The sequence below is a fragment of the Lagopus leucura genome, unplaced genomic scaffold (assembly GCF_019238085.1).
Source record: "Lagopus leucura isolate 7727_CA_CO unplaced genomic scaffold, USGS_WTPT01 Super-Scaffold_100004, whole genome shotgun sequence".
In the NCBI taxonomy this organism is placed as follows: domain Eukaryota; kingdom Metazoa; phylum Chordata; class Aves; order Galliformes; family Phasianidae; genus Lagopus; species Lagopus leucura.
In genome coordinates this window covers 26132018-26159627 of record NW_024962264.1, presented here as the reverse complement: position 1 = coordinate 26159627, position 27610 = coordinate 26132018, and the positions used below count along the sequence as shown (strand labels likewise).

At 48.7% G+C, this 27610-nt stretch overlaps 3 protein-coding genes across 14 annotated transcripts; 1 reads left to right on the top strand and 2 right to left on the bottom strand.

Moving 5' to 3' along the window:
• Positions 1-3: 3 nt before the first annotated feature.
• HNRNPDL (heterogeneous nuclear ribonucleoprotein D like) lies at positions 4-4533 on the bottom strand. Of its 4 annotated transcripts, none has more exons than XR_006179053.1 (8): positions 4370-4533; positions 3946-4114; positions 3663-3824; positions 2965-3096; positions 2736-2850; positions 1740-1907; positions 945-1528; positions 4-271 (listed from the first exon to the last, which is right to left on the bottom strand). XR_006179053.1 is itself a non-coding variant. In XM_042872040.1 (8 exons), the coding sequence occupies exons 1-7, from the start codon at positions 4456-4458 to the stop codon at positions 1458-1460; spliced, it is 906 nt and encodes a 301-aa protein (XP_042727974.1). In that variant the 5' UTR covers positions 4459-4533; the 3' UTR covers positions 4-1048; positions 1431-1457. The 4 variants fall into 4 exon arrangements, 3 of the variants coding, with proteins under 3 accessions (XP_042727974.1, XP_042727973.1, XP_042727972.1); XM_042872040.1 differs by having other exon boundaries at positions 4-1048; positions 1431-1528; XM_042872039.1 differs by having other exon boundaries at positions 1431-1528.
• An 87-nt stretch (positions 4534-4620) lies between these two features.
• ENOPH1 (enolase-phosphatase 1) lies at positions 4621-9334 on the top strand. 3 transcript variants are annotated; one of them, XR_006179051.1, is made up of 7 exons: positions 4621-4727; positions 5448-5549; positions 5625-5827; positions 6536-6668; positions 6863-6986; positions 7807-8074; positions 8730-9334. XR_006179051.1 is itself a non-coding variant. In XM_042872036.1 (6 exons), exons 1-6 carry the CDS (start codon positions 4644-4646, stop codon positions 7944-7946), a joined length of 786 nt encoding a protein of 261 aa, XP_042727970.1. In that variant the 5' UTR covers positions 4621-4643; the 3' UTR covers positions 7947-8595. The 3 variants fall into 3 exon arrangements, 2 of the variants coding, with proteins under 2 accessions (XP_042727970.1, XP_042727971.1); XM_042872036.1 differs by lacking the exon at positions 8730-9334 and having other exon boundaries at positions 7807-8595; XM_042872037.1 differs by lacking the exons at positions 4621-4727; positions 8730-9334 and having other exon boundaries at positions 4811-5549; positions 7807-8595.
• Positions 9309-27440, bottom strand: TMEM150C (transmembrane protein 150C). Of its 7 annotated transcripts, none has more exons than XM_042872044.1 (9): positions 22959-23011; positions 22662-22775; positions 18378-18462; positions 17397-17450; positions 17256-17288; positions 17081-17148; positions 15314-15441; positions 12738-12915; positions 9309-11526 (listed from the first exon to the last, which is right to left on the bottom strand). In XM_042872044.1, the coding sequence occupies exons 3-9, from the start codon at positions 18455-18457 to the stop codon at positions 11318-11320; spliced, it is 750 nt and encodes a 249-aa protein (XP_042727978.1). In that variant the 5' UTR covers positions 18458-18462; positions 22662-22775; positions 22959-23011; the 3' UTR covers positions 9309-11317. The 7 variants fall into 7 exon arrangements, with proteins under 7 accessions (XP_042727978.1, XP_042727975.1, XP_042727981.1 ...); XM_042872041.1 differs by having other exon boundaries at positions 18378-18459; XM_042872047.1 differs by having other exon boundaries at positions 22662-22772; positions 22959-23010.
• Between the last annotated feature and the right edge of the window lie 170 nt (positions 27441-27610).

Sequence of the window (27610 nt, the reverse complement as noted above, 5' to 3'; positions counted from 1 at the left end):
ATATTCACTTCAGGAAGCATTTATTAGAGAATCCTTTAACATGAAATTATACAAATAAACTTTGTATAAACACAATTCCACATTCGCAACATGAATGGCAAAAAAAAGAAAGTAAAAACCATAAAAGAAAACTAGTCAGCCGCTATATACAGTTGGACACAGTTGTGTCATACACTAAAAGTCTTTTACAAAATAGTCATTTCCTCTCACGAAGACCACCCTCCACTGACGCCCGATGCTTTGCAAGGTGTCTTTGCTGCAGCATCTCTACCTAAAAATGAAGACAAAATAAACGTCAGAGCTCTGGAAGATACTACAAGAATCGTTAAAAGGTCCATTTTCATGAACTGCTTTAAGTCTTCTATATATTCCTTTCGTCACTGTTAAAGATCATATGCATATTTCTTAAGGTAACACAAGAGGTTTTGTTACCCACTAATAATTTGTCTTCCCAAATACTGCCATTCAGGAAGCTGTTCCAGAACAACATGCATCCCAATTCGGCTGATTATTGGGCTCTGGATCAGATTTTTCTCTGGAAACACTGCCACAACGGGGTTTCCTATTTGCACAGCCATCATTCATACAGATAAACAGATCAGGTTGGTGTACTTCCAACAGTTCACGTGCATATGATCTTTAATGTCTTTCCAGATTTAAAAGTTCGTTTTGGTTTGCAGATTTCACTATTAGCTATAAAAAGAAAAAAGCAAGCATTAAATCTTAAAACAATGCACACTTAAAATGAGGTTCCACAATTGAAATACAACACTAAACAGAAGACCAAATGATTAAGCTGTAAAGGCATTTATGTACTTTAACTCCTGCAAAAAACCATTTAAGTTAAGACACTTAGTCTCCAAAAAGATTAAAAAAAGAAGCCATAGTCTGAAGTTTTCCACTTTAATCTTTACGCTGGTACATGAAGTTGGAAGAGACCATACCACAGGACAGCGTTTTCTGGTGTATGCCTTGCGCTCTGCCTGCAACGTGCGACCCCAGAGATAGACGTGGTCAGGGTGACACACGGCCTGCAATGAAGTTCCCGCTGGCGGGTACAAACAAGGTATAATGTCAGAGTTAGAAGATAACATTCTTGTTTTCCTTAAGTTGTACCCATTTCAGTACTTTACCTGTTAATACTTCTAATAAGTTTAATTATTCCTCTAGATCACCTGGTACACAACGCAAAACAGAAAAACTCTTATGTTTTTCTGAAGTACTAAAGAAGATAAAGTCACGTTTTTACAAAAGTTAAAGATCTATAGACACGGTAGGCAAAGCTGGTTTTAAAAAAAAAAAGATATTTTTAAGTTAACAAAAGTTTAATTAAAGAAAAAAGTCACACTACACAAGGTTTTACTCACTTGTCTATTGATCTTTAAATTAGATTAGCATACTTTGAGTGAACCTCGCGTTCATGTACACACCTGTTTCCTCAAGGACAAGGAACAGCTTTAGTATGGCTGGTAGTTGTTTTGGTGATTGCCGCCACCACGGGACGCCTTTCCGTATGTGCTTTGTTGGCCTGTTGGCAACACGGCAGGAAAAAAGAAAAACACACCAAAAGCATTGAAATAAACAATCTACTCATCCTTCTTAAGTCCTCTCATGCAGAACATCACCCCCCCAAAAATGGCTTTTTCAAGGCACGCCTTACAAGAAAGAGCTGCTGCAGAACAGCGTATGAGGCCCTGTTTGAAGAAGCACAAATGATCTCGAAGATCAAAATCACTCACCACTGTAATCTGTGTATCCCGGTCCATATCCGTAATTGGGATAGTTGTACCCAGAATAGTCATATCCTCCATAGCCACTGTAGCTTTGATCACTGTAAGCACTATTGTAGTTCCCATATCCTTGATCGTAATAGTTATTAAATCCTTGATTCCAGTTTTGACCCTGACCTGAAACCAGGCAGAGCATTTAATAGCAAGTTCTGTGACTACCTCAGTCTTCACGTACCACTTCATTTAGCTGTAAGTTTTCTCTTCCAAAATCTACTACTTGTAAGAACCCTACTTCCCACAGAAACCCATGAGAACTAATTTGCTAAACTAATTGATCCATCTCATTTGGCTATCAGTGATGGCCTGAAAGATCCAATCACTCAAAATAACATTAGATGAAAGAACACACCAATTCCTGCCATCCAGGAGGAAAGACCAAAAGCATGCACAACCACAGCTCCTGTAGTTTTCCCAACTTCCATTTTTAAATCGTTCATTACATGAACAAGGTTATAACACAAGATCAGATGAATCATCTTAGTTGTGGCTGCTTGACTTTGTAAATCCTGACACGCATTAACCTGTGATAACTGCTGGCCTCTTTGCAAGGTGTTGACAAGTGACCATCTCTTTAGCCAGTGGCTCATGACTTCTCACCCACAAGCAAGCCAACATCCCCTCACACAAAAAGATAAATAACAACAAAACTACACGACCACACCGGACATTTTATTATGCACTGAACTACAGGTCTACAAAAACAATCTACATTTTATTTGTCATCTGAACACTTGAATGCAAGCTGGGATTCTTTAACTTCCAAGATTTATCACAAGAATCAAAGTTGAACTTATTGCATTCAAGAAAATAATTCTTTTTAAACTAATTCTTATATATATATATATATATATATATATACACACATATAAAGTCCCACATGCAACCTGAAACAGCTTCAGACACCTTCAATACTTTTACACAAATCCCAATAACCAGAGCACTCACCCCGTCCACGTCCCCTTCCACCGCCTCGTCCACCAGACGCATTGCTTTTTCCTCCTTTCTGTTGCTGCTGCTGTTGCCTGTACACCTCTTTGGGCTGCGCTACTTTGATCTCACACTGTTAAGACAAAAAACCTTTAACTTGTGAAGAATTACAGGACCGTTCTGTCGGCTGCCTTCATGGAAGCAGACAGGCTGCCTATTCCACATACTAGTGAGAAAGCATCACTACCTTGCCTGAACCAATCTGATGGTATCTGCTTTCTAGTAACTTCTTCACTGGCTCTTCATCTGTGTATGTGATAAAGCAGAAGCCCCTCCTTTCATTTGTCTTTGTGTCCATGGGAAGCTCAATGTTTTCAATCTGCAATAAGAAGTAGGTACCAATGATGCGTGAAGATCAATACACAACCTGTGCCAACATCTCTCAATGCACATTTCACTGTTTGCATTTACAGCACATTCTACTTGGAGTTGCAATATTACTTTGACAGAGTCAGGACCATTTGCTATGGACATCCAGCCACAGGGACATACATGAGATTGGACATTATAAAGAATTTCTTCTTTGAAAGAGCAGCAAGGCATTGTCACAGGCTGCCCATAGGGGTGCAGTCATCGTCCCCAAAGGTGTTCAGGAACAGTGGATTAGTGGTACTGAGGGACATGGTTAGTGAGCATCACGAGCATGGGCTGGACTTAGTGATCATAGAGATCTTATCCAACTGTAACGGTGTTATGATTCTCTTAGCTCATCCACTCACAGGACGGTGCAGCTTTCAGAACTTCTGACACTAACAAGTCATCCCGCTCCAGCAGCACAGAGCTGTTAACAAACTGTGTTTTAACAACCTCTAGCTCCACAGAAGTCCAACTCAGGCAATACTCCCTTGGAAAATGGCATTTATCTTACACGAGGCCACAGCTCACCTCTCCAAAAGCACCAAAGTACTCCTTGATCTGCTCTTCAGAGGTATCCGGGCTTAGCCCACCAACAAACACCTTCTTGGGTGGCTCTTTCCCCTTGAGGGCTTTCGCCCTCTTGGGATCGATCAGCTTTCCATCCAGCTTGTGCTCCTTCAGCTCCAGCACCTGGAAAGCACAGATTGAAGCCCTCAGAGTGCTGAGGCAGATGCGCATAGCACACAGCAAACGACCGGAGGCCCACGCACAGCCCTTACTCCCCCCCCCGACACGAGGCCCATCCACGCACCTTCTCCACGCTGGCAGCGTCCTTGAAAAGCACGAACCCGAAGCCCCGCGACCTCCCGGTCACCGGGTCGGTTTTAATCGTGCAGTCCACAACCTCTCCAAAACGGGACAGATACTCGGTCAGGTCTTTCTTGCTCGTGTCCCAGCTCAGGCCGCCGATGAACATTTTCCTGCGAGGCAGCGGCACGTGTGGGCGGGGCGCGAAGCGCGGGGAAGCCCCGCCCCCGCTGCTGACGCCACGCCGCGTGACCACCGCCCGCCGCCCCGCCCCGCGCCAACTGGGTCAACCGCGCGGGACACAAAGGCGGCCCCGCCCCCTCCGCTAGGCCCCGCCCCCTCCCTGCGACGACCCCCCCCTCCCCCACGCGGCAGGCAGAGATGGGGGGGTGGGGGGGGTGCGGGCGCTACTCTGTCTCGCAGCCTACCCGTCGTCCTGCTGGTTCTTGCTGGCGTTGATCTTGGAACCTTCGGCGAACTCCTCCGCGCCGCCGCTCATCTCGGTGGCGTCCTCCATGGCGGGGCGGCTAAGAGCGCACAGCGACTGAGACCCGCGCGAGCTAGAAAATGGCGGCGGAAGAGATCCGGGCACCGCCTGCGCCGCCCTTATATAGAGGCGACGGCAGCCAATCAGCGCCTCCCGGGGAATGCTGCAGCGCCCCCCTGCGGCGGCGCCTCCCGCGCTCTCCGCTGGCTGCCGCCATGGGCGTGCTGCCGGTGCCGGCGGGGGTGCGCGCCATCCTGCTGGACGTGGAGGGCACCACCACCCCCATCGCCTTCGTGCAGGTGCGCGGCCCCGGGCGGAGACGGGAGAGATTTGGGTTTTGAGGGGGGGGGGGGGGGGGTTCAGGGATTTGGATGATGTGAGTGGTTTTCACATTCGGTTTTTAGCAACGTTGGTGATTGGGTGGGCTCCGGGAATGACCGCGGGTTTTAGGAACGTTGGTGGGCTCGAGGGGTTCTTGTGATTGCGTGGGTTTTGGTGATTTTAGCTGTACCGGTGGGTTTGGGGTGGGTTTAGGTATTTTGATGGTTTTATGGTGGGCGGCTGTTTGAGGGGTTATTTTATTGCGCTTGTATCATTTTAAGTATTTTGGTAGGTTTTTATCGACTATGATGGCTTTCATCGATGGGTCTTAGCGATTCTGATAATCCTAAGTGAGGATAGTGGATTTCAAGGTGGTTTTGGGGATTTCAGAGGGTTCCAGGGACTCCGGTAATCTTTAAGGATTTGCGTGGCTCTCAACGATTATGGTAGTTTTTAACAATTTTGGTAATTTTAGACAGTTCAGTAGGTTAGAGGGGCTTTGGTGGCGTTTCCAGATTTTAGTGGGGTTTTTTTAAGTGATGATGGTGGCCCCACTGCTCTCAGTGGCCACAATGCCAGCGCTGCCCTGCTTGCTCCCACCCCACCACCGGCACTCGGATGAAGGTTTTAAAGCTCTTTCAGCATTTCTCTGCTTTTGGTTTCTGAGCTGCCATATTCATGTCTGCGTGTGCTGCCAGGAGACACTGTTCCCCTACATCAGAGACAACGTGGAGCAGTACCTGCGTGCGCACTGGGAGGAGGAGGAGTGCCAGCGGGACGTGGGGCTCCTGAGGCAGCAGGTGAGGGCACCTCGTGGCATTGGGTCACTCTGAGGCTCCTTGTCTGTCCTTGTCCTTCACTTTCCCCGTCCCCAGGCCCAGGAGGACTCAGGCCTGGACGGAGCAGTGCCGATCCCATTGGAAAGTGGCAGTGGGGATGAGGAGCTGGAGCGTGTCATCCGGGCAGTAGTGGACAACGTGCACTGGCAGATGGCTCTGGACAGGAAGACCACGGCGCTGAAGCAGCTGCAGGGACACATGTGGAGAGCGGCCTATGCCACGGGGCTGGTGAAGGGAGAGTGAGTAATGGTGAAGGAACAGGCACAAGGTGCCCTGTTCCTGGTATCCAGCAGGAGAGGGGCTGCATTGGGCCCTGAACTCACATACAGATGTAGGTAGGGTCAGCGCCTCCACAGAGAAGTCAAGAAGGACAGCCTTCCCATCTGCTGCCTTATAAACAGGAAGAATTATCTTACAGTGGCCCAATCGCTGTGGATTTAGCTATACTGCTTGACAGCATCCAAAGAGTGGGCCTTGCAGGTGCTATACAGCAGACTCAGAATATTTTTGGCTGACTCCACGTACACGTAAATCACTATAAAATGACTGAATTACTTTTTTCTTTTGTTAAACAGCTAATGTAACAAAGCACTGAGCACACGACTGAGAAACTGGAGATAAAGAGGCCAGCTGGTTGCGACAAGGCTACAAAACTCAGTCCCACACTTCCCTATGTGGCTGTTGGGAGCCCTGTGTCTATTTGGGGCAGCACTCTCAGGTCTTGACCCAATGGCTGCACGGTGCCGGAGGGAAGGCTGCTCTTTGAGCATGGGTTAAAGCTGAATTCCTCCAGCACCACTCCCCATCCGTCTGCTACATCCTACTTCTTCCCTGCCCTTCTGAGGGATTCCTGGGATGCATAGATCCCTCTAGAAGCAGCGCATCCCTCTGGAAGCATCCTCCAGTGCCTCTGGGCCTGCCTTACCTGCTGCCCTGTTTTGCTGCAGAGTCTTTGAGGACGTGGTTCCAGCCATCCGGAAGTGGAGGGAAGCTGGGATGAAGGTCTACATCTATTCTTCGGGCAGTGTTGAAGCCCAGAAGCTTCTGTTTGGATACTCTACAGAAGGCGATATTCTAGAGGTAGATAACGTTACCATCTTCCTCATGGCTTCTCTACCTACAGAGCAGACCCGTCCTATGGCTGTTTGTGTTGTGACATTTTGTCAGTAGAGTCTCAGATGGGAAAGCAGGGTAGTGTGGGAGCCTTGATTATCAGCAGTTTAGCTCTCTGCTTCTCATATAGCGTCCAGCCTTTGCCTTTCTCTGTCTTTCAGCTCTTTGATGGCCACTTTGACACCAAAATAGGTCCCAAGGTAGAAAGCGAGAGCTACCGAAGGATTGCTGCAAGTATAGGATGTGACACTAACAACATTCTCTTCCTGACTGATGTCCCTCGAGGTAAGTGACCTGCTGCCTCACAGGACTTGTCACAGCCATCCAGTGATGCTGCAGACCTCCTTGCTTCTAGGGCACCTAACTTGTCACTGCTGTACCTCTTCCTGAAGCGTTCAGGCTTGCACAGGGCAGTGGGATATCTGTGTGTGACACTGTGCAGTGACGGAAAATAGGCCAAGCAGAAAACCTGTCCTTGCCCCAGGAAACAAGGAGAGTGTTAAAGCAGAGTGGATCATTTGCTGAAGCAGTTGGTGTGCCCCATTTGCAAACGGGGTCAGGAGTTTTTGTGGCTTGCGCTCAGCTTCCCCTGGGAACAGCGATGCCTGCTGTGCTTGGTATGGTTGGTCAGTGGTTGGTTGTGCTGCACAGCAGCAGGAAAACATTGATCCTGGTCTTCAGGGCTCAACTCCTAGGAAGCCAGATTGGTGAAGCCTCTTACTGCCCGTCCTGGGAACATCTTCTGACAGAAATGGGCCGATACCTTGGTCTGAGCCAGCTTAGTCTGAGGAGTTAGCCTCAGTCTCCTACTCGGCTCAAGCAGCACTTCTAGTGAGAGCTTTCAGTAACCTCCTTGTCCCTGCAGAGCCTGCCCCAGGGCCTCTTATTGTGGTTGGGGTGAGAAGCGAGCTCACGAGGACTGGCTGCAGGGTTGCAGGGTGTTGGGCTGGCTAACTTCAGCCAGCACCAGCTGCAAACACTGCTCTGTCAGTCTTAACCTTTAAAAGCACGTTTTATGGGGCTGTTCAAGCCTTAAGGGCCCTCCTGTGGTGAAATCACAAAGCACATCTCCACATCTTCACTCTCCCTTTCTTATTTGTTTCAGAAGCAAACGCAGCTGAAGAAGCGGACACTCACGTGGCTGTGGTCATCAGACCTGGTAACGCAGGACTGACAGATGATGAGAAATCGTACTACAGCCTCATCTCATCTTTCACTGAACTTTTCCTGCCTTCCTCCACTTAAGGAAAGTGATGCACACACAGAAGGCTGTGCTTCACCTGAGTCGTCCTTGTGTAACTTCAAGTAATTTTGTCCATGACCAGAATGTAAAACCAAACCCACGTCATGTATTGGACCCACAGCCAATGCAGGTATGGATGGAGAGTATGGTGTGGGGTTCCCAATGCAGTACATTACGGCTGCCACAGACAGCTAGTCCTTGCTGCAGGCAAGCTGTATATACAGAGAATGACTTAAATCTTGGCTACACCTACAGCAGGTCCTAGGTACAAAACAGTATGACTTGTGTGCTGACACTGCTTACAGTGACACTGCCAGCCCACGAGAATGAAGTAGAGCATACAGTAAGAATTAAGTTCTTTAAAAATTGAATTCTGGACCCACCTCATGTTGCTGCCAGGTGATGTGCGTCTGCGGGATCCAACAGGCTGACACCACAGCCAGCTTGGCTGCATTTCTGCCCAAACTACCATAGCTCCTCAGTAGCCAGCTGTTGCTGGTCAGTTGTGAGCAGACCTTGCCAAACATCCTGCTGCATTGAATGAGAGTTAAACCAGAGATCTTTTCACCCGCCTTACTTTAACCATGCCAATCTATAGCAACAGTCATGGAGCTTTTCCTTCTATAGTCAATAAAGCCACAGCTTTGTTTACATCGTGTTCCCTGTATTTAGCTTTGCTGCCTGTCACCAGTGATCCCAGCACCTAAAGGACAAATCTATTTAAGAATACAAACAAAAAAAACCACTTTTTTTCCCTGCTTTTGCCCTCCCTGTCCATTCTTTAGGACAGACAAGCCTGTCTTGCTGAGGAAGCAGCATCATGTCCCTGTCTGTCTCATGATTTGACGAGGGACTTGGTGGAAGCCAGGAGGCTGAATCAAGCAATAACAGTGGTGGTCTGACACACTGTCACTGGCACTCAGCTCAAGAGTATCACCCACTACTTACTAATTGCTGTGCAGCTGTGCTTGAACTTGCCCCTCACAGCTCTGGTAATGAGACGGCCACAACAGATTGCCAGCACACATGCTGCCTTCCTGAGCTCTGGTGCACATCTTCAGCTCTCCTGTTGAAGTAGCAGCGTAGAGAACAAGCACCTGAGGAGGTAAACACGTCATGCCAGCACTGCCCTTCTAAAACTTGATGGCAGCTGTGAGGCAGCTGATGTGAATGCCTTTCCAGGCTGTGTAGAGCATGATCCACCTCCGAGAAAGAGCCTAATTAGCACTGCTACAGTCTGTACCTGCATGGCTGAATGATCCCCAGCTTCATTAAGTGTTAATTTGTATCATGATAGTGTAAATATTTTCTGTTCTGCGTTTGCCCTCATAAAGCTGTGCATGGGATAGGGGACAAAAATAAAATTCACTTTCTCCATAAAAGCACTTTATTTAGTGGTCATGTGTATAGTGGTTGTCGTTTAGTTGTACTGAAATGTGCTGTTAGAAATACTGTAAGAAATGTACAGAGTTATTACCAAAAACCTGAAGTTCAGTTTGGATTGCATATAGGAAAACGAAAATCAAGTCACAATCATCATCCTTCTTTTTCTTTGTTAAAATTGTTACAAAGTATAAAACAATAAACCAAATTGATTTAAAAAAAAAACAAAACAAAACCAAAAAGGAGGACTATTTACAGTAAAACACCCTTAAAACAAAACACTGCTCATGCTCCCTATGCATCCACCATGTGCCTGTGTCAGGGGTCCCCCTGCATCCTGTCCCCCACCACATAGTGCAGGACTGTTGGTGGAGCTGTAGATGACCTGGTGTGCCCCAACCCGCAGCCTCAGCACCTTCCTTCCCAAAAACAAGTTCTGAGCCATGAAAGATCACATAAAGGGCAACTACCTTTAACAGAAAGCTTTCTTGATCATATGTCCTTCCTGGAGAGGCCTCTGCCCTTTTTCAGAGCACTGAATGCCCTTGTGCCCTTTTCCTTTCTGTCAGGAATACTATAGTGTGGTAGGAGTTCCCCTGCAAACACCTCTTGCCACCATTTTCAATTCTGCTTCTTTTCCCACAGGGGTGATGAGATGCCCCATGTCAGCACAGGCAGAGAGGCAAACACAAGATGAGCCTGCCTAGAAAAATGGGAAACAAGTGTGATCCACCCGCTACCTGGCTGATCCAGCAGCCTTCCCAAACTCTGTTTTCAGAGATGGGCTTTAACCACAGCCTTTGTCTGCAGGAAATGTTTCTCTTTGTTATATTTCCACTTTAAGCTCCCCTGGGAGTGCACAGCAAAGCCACTCCTGCTTTTGGTGACTTAAGCCAAGTCCCCCAGCCTTCACACCCCTTGGAAGCCCATTCAGGAAAACTGGCCAAGGGAGAAGTCTGGATTGCAAGCAGGGACAAAATGTGTCTGAAGTTTGACTTGCAAGTGCATAAGGAGCAACACACCAACAAATAAAACCAACTAAAAACCCTACACACATAAAGCCCATCTGCAATTATACTGTTATCATTGTAGGCAAGTCCAGTGTCTCTAACACAATGTTTACCTCTTCTGTGAACAACAAAAAGTTACTGAAATACTACAGGTGATATGTAGTGGAAGCACTAAACATTTAAAAAGAGCAGACTCTTCTGGGTCATCTTTAGAGCACACAGGCATTCACTTATTAATTCAGCACCTGGCTTCCATCAGACCCCATTGCAGCCCATGAAACACCAGGCCCAGCACAGTGCTCCCCTGTGCCATGTTCTCTGGTGTGGGCACAGTCCTCTCTGCTGCCAGGCAGCATCAGCCAAGTCTCTCATGATTTCTCCCAGATCCAGCTTTGCCATCAGTTGCTTTCCAGGCTGGAAGCAACGTCCACCTGCTCGTAAATGCTGGTCAGTTTGGGTTTTCCAATGTCCAGTTTTAAGTCCAGAAAAAACAGTCATTCCTTCTCACCCTACCAAGTAACTCCCATCAGCAGCAAAGAAAACAATGCAAAAAAGATTCGAAAAGTGCAGCCCAGCAACTCAGGAACCAGCAATGTTGAAGACTATGCCCAGACAGGTCTGTTTCCTTCATTTCCTCCCCTATAGGACAGGCAGAGCAGTGCCTATCTCAGAGGGGCATTGTGAGGACCTGCTACCAAACATCTTGAACAGCAGGTGTGAGATGGAGCTGCTGAGAAAGAGTCTCTGACAGCACAAACTGAACAACTTGTGCTACCCGGCACTGCTGTTCAGAAGGATCCAGTCCTCTTCCAGCAGGCAGCTATTTTTGTTTGGCCCTTAATGAGGCAACCACCCTCAGAGCCCTTTGGCAATACGACAATGATTGCACGTGGAAAACAAACTCATCAAAAAAAGTGTAAATGAGGTCATGTCTAACCGCAGGACTGCACCTGCCCCCCTCCCCCTGGCCAAAGGACAGGCTACACCTGATCTGTCTGGTACTCAGAGGCTTCTGACAAGCTTTCAGAAAAGCTCAGAAAGTTTTCCTGGTACTCAGAACAAACTATCTCAAATCTGTAGTGCCTGAACTCCACAGCAAATGTGCCAAAGTAGCACAGGAAACACATCACCAGGCCCCACTGGATCCTGGCAGCATACATGTGGATGCCTTGCGCCATCAGGATGAAATCTGGAAAAGGAAGGTCAAGGAAAACATTCTGGGAATGCTTGTGGGAATAGAGACGCTGTCCAAGAGGGGAAAAAGCCAATAGGACAGGCAATAAAATATTGACAATCAGAATCAGCAGGATGATGATCAACCTGGCTACCATCATAAAGAGCGAGTGTGGTGCCAGAGGTGGAAGGGACATCTGGTATCTAACAAGATGGGAACTGCCTATGGAATGCAGCAGCTGTTCTATGCTGGTCAGGGCTTCTGGTCCCAATTCCCACTGATAAACATTTACAGACCTTAAGACAGAAGTGTGGAGAAGACTTGCTTAAATATCAAACCAGCCACTGACAGAGCCAGCAAGCTGTGAGGGCTCCCACTATACACTCCTACCTTCTCTGCACACCCCCTCTAATCTTACTGCTCTCCTGTCTCTCAGAATTTCCTCTGCACTCCAGAAACACACGATCATACAACCTCATTGGTAAACAAACAGTTGTTTCAAGAATGGGCTGTTACCCAAAATAACTTATTAGCTTATTCCCAGCCATTTCTTCCTGTCCTCTAACTTACCCCAGCACTAACATAGACACAACTAAGCAGTGACTGAACCCAGCCCCCCCAGTGAGCACAAAAGGGCTGAGCGAGGGATGAACATAAAGCCCCATGTACACCTGGTTGGGGTGTCTGCAGACTCCACAACCAAAAGCCCATTTGTAACACATGTAGTCTTACCAGAAGTCAATAGAGCCAGCAGCTCCTCTCCTCAATGCCACAGCCACTGTTAGAGCAGATGACTGGCTGTAGAACCCTGGAGCACGCATACAATCTTTAGACACCTGATTACCATCCCTATCCCTCTATGCTCTCAACACGTTTTTAATCTTAGTCTTTGGCATGATTACAAATGCTAACCTGCTGGTAGCCATTAAATCAAACAGATGTTGTTCTGTTCTTACTGTAGCCACTTTGGAAATCACTAAGAAGAAATTTTACAAACATTTATGAGGGAAGTGAGGGTATAGCCCATGTAGCCCATGAGAAAAGTAGTGCACTCCTGTAAAACAGAGGTAGTAAAACGAACTGATCACTGATTTGTGCCTTGACAACAATCTGAGCAGTGCTCCTAAATGCTCTGAGCTCCAAGGATGGCTGTAAAAGCCAATCTTCCCTGCTGCAGTCAGCCACTGACAGGACCTGGTGTGCCACAGCGCACAACAAAAGGATACAGAGCACCACGCAGAGAGTGATGCCAGCTGATAAGGCGACTCGTGGAATTCCAGCTTTCCGTCCCTCATTCTTCAGGTTGATCTTGAGAGTGAGAGCAGACTGGATCCAGCATGCCAAGGTCCCAAAGCCAAAGGTCAGCGATGTGCCCACATTGTGGATCTCCTCATCGTTAGAAAGCTAAGAAGAGAGAAAACAGTGATTGTCTGAATACCACAGGAGTCATCTGCTAGCTACCCTGGAGAGCTGAGAGGGCAGGTTAGAAGAGAGCAAGAACCACTGGGGTGTGAGATAGAGATGCTGTATCATTTCTCCTGGTGGAGTGTAAGGTCTAAGATAACAAAGATAAGTTGGCAACTGTCACAGCCAAGCAGATCCTCTGTCCAAAACCAAACACAGTGGAAAATGCAGCCTCCTGGAGATTGTCTCCACAGCTCCCTGACAAGACCTACTGATGCAAAGTTCAGGAAGAAATACTTCTCTGGCTTGACACAATGGTTAGGGCAGGCAAGGACAACCTGCCAAGTGCCTTTTCAGCTCCCTGTAACGACAGCAAACTGCAGCCTTCAGCTGCACAGAGCAGTGCCATCCAGGTAGTGGGCTGCCAGAGCCCCAGCACCTCCACTGAGCTAGCAGAGATAAGCTTCTGTTTTGGCAAGCTTCTACCACAAACTGCTGACTGCTTGTTCCCTCTTCCACCTCTCTTAAGCACCGATGTCTAAGGCAACATAAGCTCATCCCCATTGGAGTGCAAGTGCTTTTCCGTCTCTTGGCTGCCATTTCTCATAGGGCTCAGTGACTGTGCAGTGCTGCAAAGGAACAGGACAGACACATTCTGCAAGCAAAAGTTTGCAATGGATGTAAATACGTTCCAGGATGTAAATATATTCACAAAGGGCAAGGCTTAGGCTAAACATTTTCTCCTTTCCCTCCTCTTTTAAATAATAAACCTTTTCTAAATAATAAATCATCAGTGCGTAATTCCTCCTTGCAGCCTTGATTCCTGTTCCATGATTTAACCAATTCCCAAACAATGCACAATGTGCAAAATAGCAGAGTAGTCACCCTGCTTCCACTGATCCCTTCCCTCTCTGTTTTCTTAGGGTTGTTCTTTTCATGGGTTTTGGGTTTGTTTTGGTTTTTTTTTTTTGGTTTTTGGTTTTCTTGGAAAAGAGCAGGTTCAAATTATGGTAGAAGCAAAACCAGCATTGAGCTTGTTTTCCCAAGGCAGCCTGCACTGCATGGGACTTACAGCCTTCATGGTGACTCTAAAATACCAATACCCAACCTGTAATTTTCTAGAAATGTGATTTAATGCCATACTCAGCTCAGTCATTAGGCAGGGAAAAGCATGGGCTATAGTCTCATTACCATATGCTTTCACAGCTTGGCACAAGATCTAAGCAAAGATACAGCTAACTAACAAGGAGTGGATTATTAGTCCAAAATTTATAACCATGAAAAGATTCACAGCATCCACTTTACAAGAACAAGCATTTGCTCTGAAGGGGAGAAAAAAGGAAGATGTCCAAACTGCTTTCTACTACCTAGTCCCTGTCATAGAAATATTCTTCTTGCACCTATACATGGTACAAGGGCCTTGTAATTCTTAGTTGAGAAGCTTTCATGAAAAAGTAAACCTACAGGTTTTTGGCCTGGGCCATGGAGTTAGCAAGACCTCCAGAACAGTTAAATTAGCTCACAGAAAAAAAGAAAGAATGTAAAGGACACAAAGTTTCCACAATTGCTCTACAACTCAAACAGCTACTAATCCTTCAGAAAACAAGTCCTTTTTCTGTATTAGCAGGAAAACCATCTTCCCTCCTGCAAAAGCAGCTGAGAAGCCTTTCTCTGCTCCTGGCAGCTGAGGCCCTTTACTTGTGTCCCAGTAAGAGACAGAACAACAGAGAAAGCAATGGGATAGGGAAACCAAAGCAGCCTGCTTGCTCTCACGGCTTGATTTTCACTGCAGACCTGACAGACGCAGACTTGTGATCACAGTGAATGCACAACCCCACAGACTAAGGCTGCGGAGCTGACAGCTTGACTGCTTGTCAAGCAATTGCAGAACAGATGGAGAATTGCAGGGACCTCATCCAGGCACCCATCACACCAGGGAGAGAGGCAGCATTTCTCTGCTGCATCCCTCTCATGGGAGTCAGAGGACAAGCAGGAGATAGGTTTAACCAACAAATGTTTTAAGCAAAGGACACTAAAATGTCTGCTAAATGTGTATGGGCAGCTGTGCATCTGCTAACACAGATGCAGATATAAACTTCCAGCTCAGTCCATTTACCCAGGACCATCTGCGCCAAACCCCAGGGCTCAGGAGATTCACAAGGCTCCCTGCTCTGGCTCTCAGCAGGTCAAGCATGCATGAAATATATGAACAATTACCACCGTCCTTCATCTCCGCATGTTCTGGAGCCACAATAAGCAGCAGGCAGAGTTGGCACAGTGGGTATGAGGAGGACTGGGGCACAACCAGACATATGTAGTTCAAAGACCTGGGCTGACCTGCTTAAAAAGCAGGAGCCTTATGACACACACACAGCAACGTGAGCCTGGCGTGCAGTACCTGGAAGTTGCCGAGTAAGGTCATCCCAAAGGAGGCCAGGCACAACGCCACCAGGCCGCTGACATTCAGCCAAGGGTTCAGCACCTTTGGTTTCAGCTGAATGAAGCGCAGAACAGCAACGACAAGTGCTGAGAAAGAAAGAAAGAAAGAGCACAAAGTAGGTCATTAGGTAAAATGTGCTGCAGAAGTTACCTGGCTGGGCTCACAGCTGTTTTCCATCCTCTGCTAACTGCGAGGGGCAGTTACTCTCTGACTAATGGGGCTCACCTGCACTTTTCTACTGTTATTTCTACAGCATATGAGCCTTACAAAAGAGAGATATCGGTCCCTGTGAAACCATGTGACCTTTTCTTAAAACGACAACAAGATTGACAAAGGGGAATTAAAAAGTCACCTTCCTGCTTTACATGCCATTTTGATTTTCCACAAATGCTAATGTTTCTGGCTTTAGTGGTTTCTGCTGGTTCTTCTCTAGTGGCAAAGTCAACACAGGCATGAGCTCAAGGCAGCCATGAAGCACCCCAATGCAGTAGAGCAATCCTACCTACTGTGGCCAGCCTGGCCTCATCCATAAAGCAGAGACAGCATAAAAACACATCTGCAGTCAGGAGATTCCCTGGTTTCACTTCTTCTAGCAACAGGGAGAAGCAGTGATGAAAACAGACAGTAGAGCTGGGTTTCAAAAAGCTCTTGCCCTGCTTCACAGCACCTGCTCCCATGCTCAGGTGACTCTGTCCTCACGTCTACTCAGATCACAGCACCAAGACAGTCCCTGCCATTCCATACAGCCCACAAGCTGGAAGCAGAGTTGTTTATAATAACTGAGACCCTGGCTTGATAAGCAAGGTCTGACCTTTTAACAGTGCCACACGAAAACAAACTTAAAGGATGCCAACACTCCCCCCAGAAGTGATATTTGAAAACAAGGAAGTTCAAGTCAGGGTTCACAATGAAACTCATCACACTGGATTTTGCACTACCAAGCTGCATTTTTGTTAGGGCAGGTTGAGATTGTCAAGGGATCTTACTTGTACACACACTGGTATGGATTCACCTCAAAGCTCAACTCAACCCAATTTCTCAGAATTAGAAAGGAAATATCCTGTCTTTTGCTGATAGCAGCAGCAGAAAGAGCCAAACTGGCAGCACCAAAAAGCATCCCACAAAGGATAAGATCAGCGCAAGAACTACTAAATAAGAGCAAGCACAAGTTAAAATAATCATTTGTCCGCTTCAGTTTGAGATAATTTGTTCAAAATAAGTAAAGGTGTCGGTAGCAAACACTCTAAAAGCCTAATGCAGATATTTTTTCCAAGCATTTGTACTTTTCAGATATTCCTTCTATTTAACATGGAGTGTTTTACCTTTAACACCTGCTGCTGGAAGAAGCCAGTGAGCTCTCACAGCTTCAATAATGGAATTTGGGAAGGGGTGGGGGTGCAGGGCAACTTCTGCATAATAAGTTGTTGCAGTTGTAAGATTATGGCATGGAGATATTCAAATTCGTAGCACAGAACAGAAACCCACCACGCAATGAAGAACAATCACACAGCTTCAAGGCTAATGAAGCTCAAACGTATCCAGCCTCGTTCTGTCTTTCTACAAATGAAGCCAAAACAATCCTGGCTTAATCATCAGCAATCACAGCGTAACGGATTTCACATCAGCAGATCTAAGAACGACGCATATTGGCTATTACTTATGTTTCAATGACTTCTTACAATAAATTACGAGAGAGAAAGAAAGAATTCTCCTTGTGGTTCCTACCTAGAAACGCTGCCATGTTCATGACTTGGCTAAACACGCAGCTCGCAGGAGGAGCATCACCTGCAATACTTGGAAAACAAAGCGTACCACTGTAACTCCAGGATGGCAAAAGACGTGTGAACAACAGCTATTCATCAGAACCATAAGAGGAAAAAAAAAAATAAAAATCACTCACCTTATATAAGGTGGCCTTTTGGAACCAGGTTTCCTACAAGACACAAGCGCACAGAAATTAAGATTTAAGAACTTCTTTTCCATTTTATCAATTATTTTAACAAAACAACTAATTAAAGCAAAGCCCACAGACCCCTCTTACCTCTCCGGTATATTTAGTGCAATAATTTTGTTATCTTCCACTGCTATAAAGTATCTGTGAGGGGAAAAAAAAAAAGACACAAACAGCCTCAAACCTCATTCTGGCTTCTATTCCAAATATCACTCAATCTGTTAAGTACCTTAAAGCCCACTGACACAAGGTCAGGCAAAATCAGAACCTAAGGAGGCAGCCAGTGCTCAAGCAGGCAGCTTTGTTTCCCAGCCCATTGCCTGCCTTTCTGTTACATCTGCTCTGCATGACCATGTGGAGAAGCAGATCACCAAAGCGGACTAAAAATAATCACCCAAGGAAACATTTTCATCTTGAATCTGGATCACTTGATTCACCTGGTTCACTCTGCTTCCTCCACAAAAGCTGTTTTAGCAGCAATAGGCTCAGATAAACAGCTTAAGCTATTCCTGCTGCTGAAAAACATCTTCAGATCCATGGCCAAAGTCACATCCTACAATACAGCACTTCTCGGGCTGAGCAGAGCTGCTGATGGCACACTTCTCACTCCCAAATTCATGCTGCAGTTGTCTGCCTGCATGCCTGGGGGGAGCCCACTTGGGTAAAAGCACACCTTGTGTGTCTTTTGTTAAAAAGGGCTGCTGAGAAAAGCGAGGCATCAGCATTATGCTGCTGGCAGGCTGTCCGTATGGGGCTGTATGCTCCATGTTTGGGCTCTTCATCCCAAAGCAGAGCCTGAGCACTTCTCCAAGAGCTCTGCTGAATCATTTACAGAAAAGGTGATGGAGGGAAATTTCTGCAACTTGGCCTCCTGTTTTTTTAGGCAGTTCCCAGTAATGTGTGCTATGAGGAAGAAAAGGTCAGAAACTTGGCTGGGGAGCACAGAAACTCAGGGAAATGCACATGCTCCTCCATGGACTGGCCCCTGACCCTCTCAAGTGCCTTTCCAGCCCCACAGAAACTCAAGCATCCCGCACAGATTCACCCTCCGAAGTGCAGCAGGTAACTTACACTATCCATAATCCAGCTGACGTAAATAGGGTAAACACAAGGGGTAAGAACATCCACACACTACATTTCTTCCCGTCCATACCTGCTAGAAACAAAGAGTGAAGTAGAAAGTAAAAGTAAGAAGAGGGCACAGGCAATCAGACCCCTTACCCAACCCATGCTGGAAGCAGAAGAGCATCCCCACAGCAGGGACCAAGACCAACCTCACAACAGGCAGCTCAGTAGCACTGCCAGCATTACCCACCACTATAGCTGGTGTGAGGGGCTAAGCTGCAAAATGCAGGCAGCTGCTGCGCTGCAAAAGAACAGAGAGTCTGCAGCAGGGAAACTCTTTTCAGACATGCACATGGTGGGGGGGTGGAGATTCATGATCCTTGAGGTCCCTTCCAACCCTGGCCATTCTGTGATTCTGTGATTCCTAGAGAACAGCACCTAGAGAACAGGGGTAGTTCTCAAAGCATTCTCCTGAAGCAGTTTGTACAAGGTCATTCCACGAGACCCACAGCTCTCACTCCTTGCTCCTTTCCAGAGGCACGTGGCAGCACAGCCTCCCTCCCGTGATCATTACCCATTCCATACACATCATATCGGCACAGTCCGCAGAGCAAAGGGAGATGGATGCACATGTTCTCTCCTCACCCCCACAAAGCGCACGACCAGCTCCCATCCTAGCTACGGCAATCAGCTAAAAATGCTGTTTGCATGCTCCCAAAGGGGAGCCAAGCTCAAGTGCTGTCAGAATGAGGTGTGACAAACAGGACCAGCTCTTGATGCTGTGCAATGCTGCATGGGCCTTAAGGATGCTGTGCACATCCTCTCCTGAGGAAGTATTTGTCCTACAGGCAAGATCCCACTGGGCAAGGCTGTGAGACGCTGGGACCATTCCTGCAATGCATGCAATTCAGAAGTGCCACGATGCTGCCAGGCACCAAACACAGAATACCTTGTATACCCTGTGAGCCCTCTGACAATGGATCAAATACCTCCTCATACTCTGTTGTCCTGCACAAACATTCCTTCAGGCATTGATTCATCAGCACAGCCAAGAGATGCAAACAGAAAGCGAACAACAGGAGGCTCTCCGCTCCAGCACCCACTTTGATTTCCCAAGGGCAGCAGCCCTACATCAGCTGTGCCACCCTCCTGCATGCTGCACATTGCTGGAGGGGCACAACACAGCACCATTTGATGTGAGGCCAGAGGGCTCATCACACCCCGAGCCATGCCATGCTTACATAAAACCATAAGGCTCAAGCGAGGCTGAATCACAAACCGTGAAAGAAGGATAAGCTAGAAAATAAGATCTCTTCCCTGGCCTGGGAGCAGAGGAAACTGCATGCAGGGAGCACGAAGCCACGCAAGCATTAAATACTTCAGTGTAGCGAGCAATCAGCTCCTGCGTGTAGATGGATCTTCAGCATGGTGCAGCAGAACAGAAGAAATTGTTGCTGTGGGTGGAGCACATTCCCCCACCCATCTCATCTCTATTCCACTCCCTGCACAAAAGACTCCGGTTCCCCATGGCCCCTGCTGCTCCAGCTGCAGCTGTTCTATGAGCAGTGCCCTCGCCTTTTTCTCCCGCAGCCCATAAATATGCAGTGGCATCCCATAACTGCAGCTGAGCTCCTTGTTCCCATCCTGCTGGAGGGGAGCAAGCAGGTAGATGTCACCTCCCGTTAAAGCCCACGTTTCCTCTGCGAGGTAACTGCTGCTAGTGCAGCTCTCCTGCTTTCTACTGGACTAAGCCAAGGCAGCACAATTCTTTCAGCTCAAAGATAGTAGGTCTTGCTGCTTACCCTTCCCCCTCAGGAAGGTACAAAGAATGCACGGACACGACTACAGCACATACTGGAAATAACACTTGTCTTCATTACCGGCTTACCACAGCTCCTGTGCCTTCCAATGCGCCTCTCTGCCAAGAAATCACAACCTTCCTAACCTACTTCAGTGTTGTCTGATGGGAGGAAAGGCAGGTGGAACAGGGCTTGTCTCCCAAGGCAGTGCCAAGGGCAGCACATGGGGATGGGGGCAGCAGTCCATAGCTGGGAAGGACATCACTGCTGTTGCAGCTCCTTACATGGGCACTGTGCTGAGGTAGGAGTGCACGTACCCCTGGTGCCCCCTCCAAGGTAGGGCATGGAGGCAATGGCTGGACCAGACACTTTCTAGTGTTGTTCAATGGCACGTCATATGCATGCCTGAGGATGTTCAGCAATCTCTATGTGGACTGAGAATAGTTTAAAATCAAGATTTGCTTGGGTATGTAACACTTGCACCCTGCTGCATTGGCTGGCTGCAGAACTAAATTACGTGGCACCTCACCTCTTAGCAAAGGTTAGCACATGCCAACCCTGCACTGCTGTTCAACTGAGACCATTCTCAGCCTTTGCAGTAACTTGCTTGGTCTTAGGATCATGTCTTCAAGAGAGAGGCCACCAGCACCACCATCAGCAGCCAGGGATGAGAGAATAAGGAACGCAGTCAGCACCCTCCCCTGAGCCAAAATAAAATGTTAAGTGGGAAAAATAACCTAAATTCCCCTCGGGGAATGTAGAAACCATTTCCTGGAGAATTAATTGCTCTGTGGGGATGATGCTGAGCCAACCTTCCCCTCTGCAGCTCTGCTCTGTGCTGCTGCCACCAGTGATGCCAAATCTGAGCTGTCAACTCCAGATGATGGCACCAGCCATCTCAGCAGTCCCATGATTTCCCAAATAAATACACCAACTTCGAGAGGCTTTTTGGAATTGCATGCACCTGTTTTGTCATCTCCTTTTAATTTCTAAGGTTTGCAGCAAAGGGAAAGCTTTAGGCAACCAATGGCCCTGCAGTGACACGGGCTCCCAGGGCTGACAAAAAGGTGTTTTCAGTGGGGCAGCTAACCCAGCCAGAGGCAGCCTGCTGTCCCCAAAGCACACACCACACTTTTCCAGTCCCTCCTGACACAAGGCCTCAGGCTGGCATCACAGGAACCTTGCTATTTCAGGACAGGGTGCAGAGCAGCAAAGGCTGCTGCTGCAGAAGACACGAAATGTTCTGGGTTGAAAAGGACCACAATGATCATTTAGTTTCAACCCCTCTGTCATGGGCAGGGTCACCGACCACTAGACCAGGCTGCCCAGAGCCACATCCAGCCTGGGGATCCTAGGGATTTCCCTCAGCATAGGCTTTCTCTGCTGTCTCCATCCCAGTTCTCATGCCTAAACCTGCTCACACGATCAGCCATTCGCTTTGTTCTTGCTGTCACTGCCCCATGGTACTCCCCCATGCAATTAAACTCCTGTTCCTCTAATGTAGGCAATTCAATAACAGCGGGCAGCTCACCAAACCTATCCTGCCACGAGTTCATTTAATGTAAGCATCTTAATTTCATCTGCCAAGAACGTCACAGGCTCTTCCTGGAGTTGACTTTGCCAAGAGACGCTAATGCAAGGAAGGACAACACTGCCACGCTAATGGAGTTGCAAATATTTCTAAAGACGAGGACATGCAGAAGCATCTCAAGGGCCCATTCGCAAGCTGCATGACACGCCAGAGCAGCATTCCTTCAGGAGGCATTTCACAACAGCCGGCCACTGAGTCATTTCAGAGAATAGCCACAGAGCCAAGAGTGCTGGGAGAAGGAGGAAACTGCTCCAACTCTACAGCAAGGCATAAAGAAAGGACGCTAGGCAGCAGCCGAGGGGAGCAACACAAACCAAGGCTGTATTTTGGTGTCTCTGTTGGCTTTAAATGGAGGGCCCGCTACAGCTTTCTGTTGCTTTTCACAAGTGAGAATAACTGCAGCCTCTCGAAGCCTGATCACCGTGAGTGGAGGGACACACAGAGGCACCTGACGCAACGCACCACCCACAAGCTACCAATGCCAGCACAACAAAGCAGAGCCCTTTTGGATTCATCTCAAGGTCCTGAGCGCGCAGTGACAGAGATAAGGCACGCCAGGAATTGGTCAATAAAGATCAAAACGGCGGCACTACGCGAACCCGCCATCCATCAGCAGGGCGGGATGCTCCAGCACCCAGCCGCAGGCCATGCAGCACCCAAATGCCGTTCTCCTAAGAGAGGAATGGGAAAAGGTACGGCCGCCTCCAGGCGACACGTGGGGATGGGTAGGGGACGCTCCAGCAACCCCGCAGCAGCTGCCTTCGACCAACGACTCTCCCTGCCTCACAGCCGGGGGAGAACGACCAACCCAACGGCAACACACCGCCAACCCCGGGGCTGCGCACAACCCGGACGCTCCGAACGGCCGTGCCCTGCCCGCGGCCGGCACACGGTACTCACGGGCCACGCGGGGACGGCGCTGAGAGGCCGCGCTATAGCCGGAGGCGACGCCTGGGAGCAGTCCTGGGCCGGGCCCGCCTTTCTGGCATCGGGGTCTCGCGTCACAGCGGGCTGCTGGAAGGAGACAAACGTGTGCAACTGGCCGCGCCGCGAGGCTGCAGCGCCGGCCGGACGCTCCGAGAGCCGCCGGTGCTCCGCAGGAGGAGCGCAGCCACGCACGGCTCAGCCCCGCTCGGCCCCGAGGCGCGGCGCGCGCCGCCAACGGCCACCCGCGGCCGCCGGGCGGGCGGCTCCTACCTGAGGGCGGCGGCTGCTCCTCAACCTCCGCTCCCGGCGGCGACGGCGGCAGCGGCCGGGGGAGGGTGAAGGAGAGAGGCGGGAGGAGGGGCTGGGCTGTCGCCGTCCCCGTCCCCGCCTCGGCCAGGCGGGGCTCTGGCGGCGGCACGGCCCCCTGCGGGGGGGTTTTGGGATCGGTCACCTTTGGCTTAAGCGTCCGAGGTGCAAGTGAGCCTTGTGCGGAGCTGCCAAGGAGTGAGAGCCGCAGCCCGCTGGTTCCAAACGGAAAGGAAGACCCGTCGCTTCGACCCTGCCGCCAGCAGAAGCTGGAAGGGAAACAATGCGGCATACGGGGTTTTAAAGCAATTTCGTTCTCGGTAAACTCCCGAGTGCTTGAGATATTTTGTTGGTAGGAGCTCTTTTCTGAGCAGGTGGCGTCCCTCCTAGTGCTGGGAAACGCAGGGTGCCGGTGGCACACCAAGAGCTTTCAGAAATTCATCACGGCTTCATAAAAGCACACATCCCCAGGGCAGCGCGCGGAGGTGGGAGCGTGCGGTGTGGGATGGGCCACAGCAGAGCGGCGGCGGCTGCAGGGCTGCTCCTCCAGGTGGGGAGGGCCGTGGGCACGAGGACTTTGGAGCTGCGTCCCTCAGTGCATCACCTTTACAGCTTGCTCCGTGAGATCTCTTTGATGTGCCTCCAGGGCCTTCCATCCCACCTTTGTCTCATCTTGGTCTTCACCATCAGACATCGGTCGTGGAATCACAGAATCACTAAGGTTGTAAAAGACCTCTAAGATCACGCAGTTCAACCACACACCCATCCCTACCATGTCCCTCTGTGCCACATCTCCACGGTTCTTCAACACTCCCAGGGATGATGATTGCACCACCTCCCTGGGCAGCCTGTGCCAGTACCTCACTGCTTTCTGAGAAAAAATTATTCCTAATATCCAACCTGAGCCTCCCCTGGTGCCATTTGAGGCCATTTCATGTTGTCCCATCATTGATCCCCAGGAGAAGGGGCCAATCCCCACTTTACCACAACCTCTTGTCAGAGAAAAGTAGGAAGCAACAAGGTCTCCCCTGAGCCTCCTTTTCTCCAGACTGAACAATCCCAATTGCCAGTTCATGCATACTAGACTCATCCTGCCTCTGTTTCCACTGGGCTTTTCCTACTGGACAATGGGGAACCTGCCTGGTAATTTACCTACCCCAGAAAGGAGACCAGCTCCAATACATGCAAGTGCTCAGAATCACAGTTTTCCTCCTCTTGACGCCTTGCAGCACGTGGGTGATCCCTGACCACGCTTCACCACATCAGTGCTCTTGGTGAGGACCAAACTGTGCCCACCTTCCTCTCATGATGCAGAGGAGGCTCACAATACAGAGGAGGAGCAAGAGTCCTTCTGCCCTGACATTATGTGTCAGGATCTGCCTCAAAGCTATTTTTCACACAAGAGGATTTTCACATAGCAAACCCCACTTCACAGACCTCACCACAGCTCAAGGTGAAGCAAAGGTAACCTCTGTCAGGGATGGTTTGACCATTGCAGGCTGGCTGTCATTTTGCTTGGCTCTTCTCCAGGGAAAGAGGTAAATATGAGAGAAAGAAGGAAGAAAAGAGAATTGCTCAGCATTTGTTTTCATTCCTGGGACATGCATGTGTTCTGAAAATAGATATAGCACCTGGTTTTCCCATCCTGTTTCTTTCCACTCCCAAACTGGAGCAGGGCTGGACAAGAAGCATCGCCCACCCAGCACTGGGGGTGGGAGGAAGGGGCCACGGATCGCTCAGAGCTGCGGCACATCTAAATACAGCACCTGAGCAACTGTTCCTCAGCTTAAGTGATAGCCCTCATTTTGTTAGCCAGATCAGCTCTCATCAAAGCCATCTGTTCCTTCATCCAGCTTTTAAAATATTTTGATAGACTTCATTTTTCCAAATGCCTTGCTGCTAAACATGTGCCATCTGAGTGTGCGCACCTGCTGGTGGGAGCAACAGGCATGCTCAAGGTTTGCTGGGGGGACCATTGCCTGCAGAACACCCCCCTAACCCTAAGAAGTATCCCCGGGTCCCAGTCCTCCAAGTCAAGCTCTTCTCAAATTGCCCACACTATCCCCCACCAAGAAAAAGTCCCTAGGGTTTGAGACTGGAGCAGCAAGTGGAAGTGACTAAGGTGACCATCACCCTCAGTTAATATTGTGCTTATCAGCTCTGATAAGCATCAGTTCACCTCTGTATTTTATGTTTTTCACTGCAGCTTTCCCTCAGGCATCTTCCAAAGCCCACCATAGGGCTTTTGTACTTCTGTCCTACCTGCAGACTTTGCTTTTGATCTTTAGGGATGCATCTGGTGTGGGACAGAGGAATGGATTCACCTGTGCTGGGCCCAATTCCAGTGTAGGTCCAATTCCTCCCATTCTCCCTTATCTAGTGAGGCTGCAGTTGCTATGTGTGCAGCTGTTGGAAGCCTGGGGTTCCAGCTCAGGGACTGGGCACTGCTGAACCCATGCTGTGGTGGCAGGTTGGCACTTGGGCTTATGTGGAGGAGCAAACAGCTCCTCTACTGCCTCTACATCAAAGGAAGATCCTAAGGAAAATTAGACCTTGATTCCTAGAGGTTGAGAAAAGGAGCCCCATAACTTCCTGTGAGACCCTTTTTGTGTGATACTACAGCTACAGAACAGCCCAGGAGCAAAAATATTGAGGTCCAACCTGAGCGTGTTTTGAGGGCCACAACGTGGCAATTGATACATCATCAACCTTCACAAATCCCTGCACATCAAGAGCCCTCCAGGATGCAAACACCCCAGATCAGCTGACTGAAGCCTGTAGTGACATCACTGCACTGACAGCATGGTCAGGGCTCCGATGGACACTGACCTTTCAGAAGAGTGGCTTATTCCTAGGATCCTCCTTCCCAACTGCCTGCTTTAATACCAAAGGCCAGAGCACATTTCCCATCTGATGGGCTGGTTTTCAGGAAGGTTAGCTGATAGTTTCTGGATCCAAGAAATTATCAGCCTAAGCCAGGGGGAATGCATTTGCTTGGCACAAGCTGCAGGGTGAGATAGGGACACAAATATTGCCCCGCCTGAAAATCAACCGCTGAGCCCCAGTAGCAGACACACATCCTGCCCACACATCCACTGCCCACACAAGGCACCTGTGCTGGAGTTCTGTGTCTCAGCACCGTGCAGGACCATGGCACAGTGCCCAGCACCCCATGGCACACGGCAGGATTGCCTCTGGCTTTCCCCAGCACAGCAGCAGGGCTGCAGGGCAGGAGTTCACACACGAGCTTTCTGCTCCACTTGGCTGCCTTTCAGAAGCTGTTAAGTGAACCCTGATGAATTTCTTAGCTGTGGAGTTCATGCTCTCCGCTGAGCCTGTTTCCAGGTGCAACTTTGACACCAGGGGGTTTTTGCTTCTGTTCACCCCCTTCTCCAGGGAATTGTCTGAACGTAGCAGAGCCCATACACCCAACAGAAGTGCAGATGGGGTGAAACAGAGCCTGGAAGCTCCGCTGTAATCAGCAGCCACAACCTCAGCTTTGTTCCAGTTATGCTTGGTTCTGTACCCTGACCATGGTGTTACACCACAGCCCTAATGGGATTTCATCAATATTTGTGTAACCAACTACACACTGGAAGTTACAACAGAAGCTCTCCTTCAATTACGTGCCAAGTCCCAGCCCATGCAGAGTGTTTATCTGAGCTTACTCAGGACAGAAAGGAGAAGACCTGCTTGGGGGTTTCTTCTGTGGGAAGGAACAAATGATATCTGAATCAACATTACATTTTCTCAGAGCCTCACCTATTCTGGCAAAAATCATAAAATCATAGAATAGCCTGGGTTGAAAAGGACCACAATGATCATCGTGTTTCAACCCCCCTGCCATGTACAGGGTCACCAACCACCAGACCAGGGTGCTCATACCCACATCCAGCCTGGCCTTGAATGCCTCCAAGGATGGGGCATCCACAACCTCCTTGGCAACCTGTTCCAGTGCATCGCCACCTTTGCGTGAAAAACTTCCTCCTAATATCTAATCTAAACTTCCCGTGTCTTAGTTTAAAACCATTTCCTCTTGTCCTCAGCCTCTGCTGAATGTGAGAGCCCACAGCCTTGAAACTCTCAACACAAAAACACTCCTGAAGAGGAAAGCAGCACATGCTGTTCCTGCCTTAGCGACACTCCACAGCTTCCCTGCTGCACTGTATGAAGCTACAGTCCTGCAACCCCACATACTGAGGGAGACCACACGAAAGAATGCAGCCAAGATTGTTTCCATACCAGGGAGGTACCTGAGTTCTACTCACAATTGGGACGTTTACTTGGGAAACATCATTTTTTCCTGCAAAGGATAAATGATATTTTTTTTTACTGGCTCCACCATGTAGTGAAAGTAGAGCTGAGGAAGTTACAAGCTCATGCCTAAGGCATTTGATAGAGGATCTTTACATTTCCAAATGATGGCTTACCTTTGTTTTTCAAAATCACAGCTAAACTGCAAACAGTTCCAAGGTCTCAAATCCCTGAGTCCCACTGGAACTGGCGTTGCTTCAAGCACAGCTACAAGGAAAACAGCTGTTACCTTGTTAAAATCTCAAGTGGTCAGGCTGAGAACAGCCAGTGTCACTTTGCGGGCCGGTTGTTGTTCTTTTCTT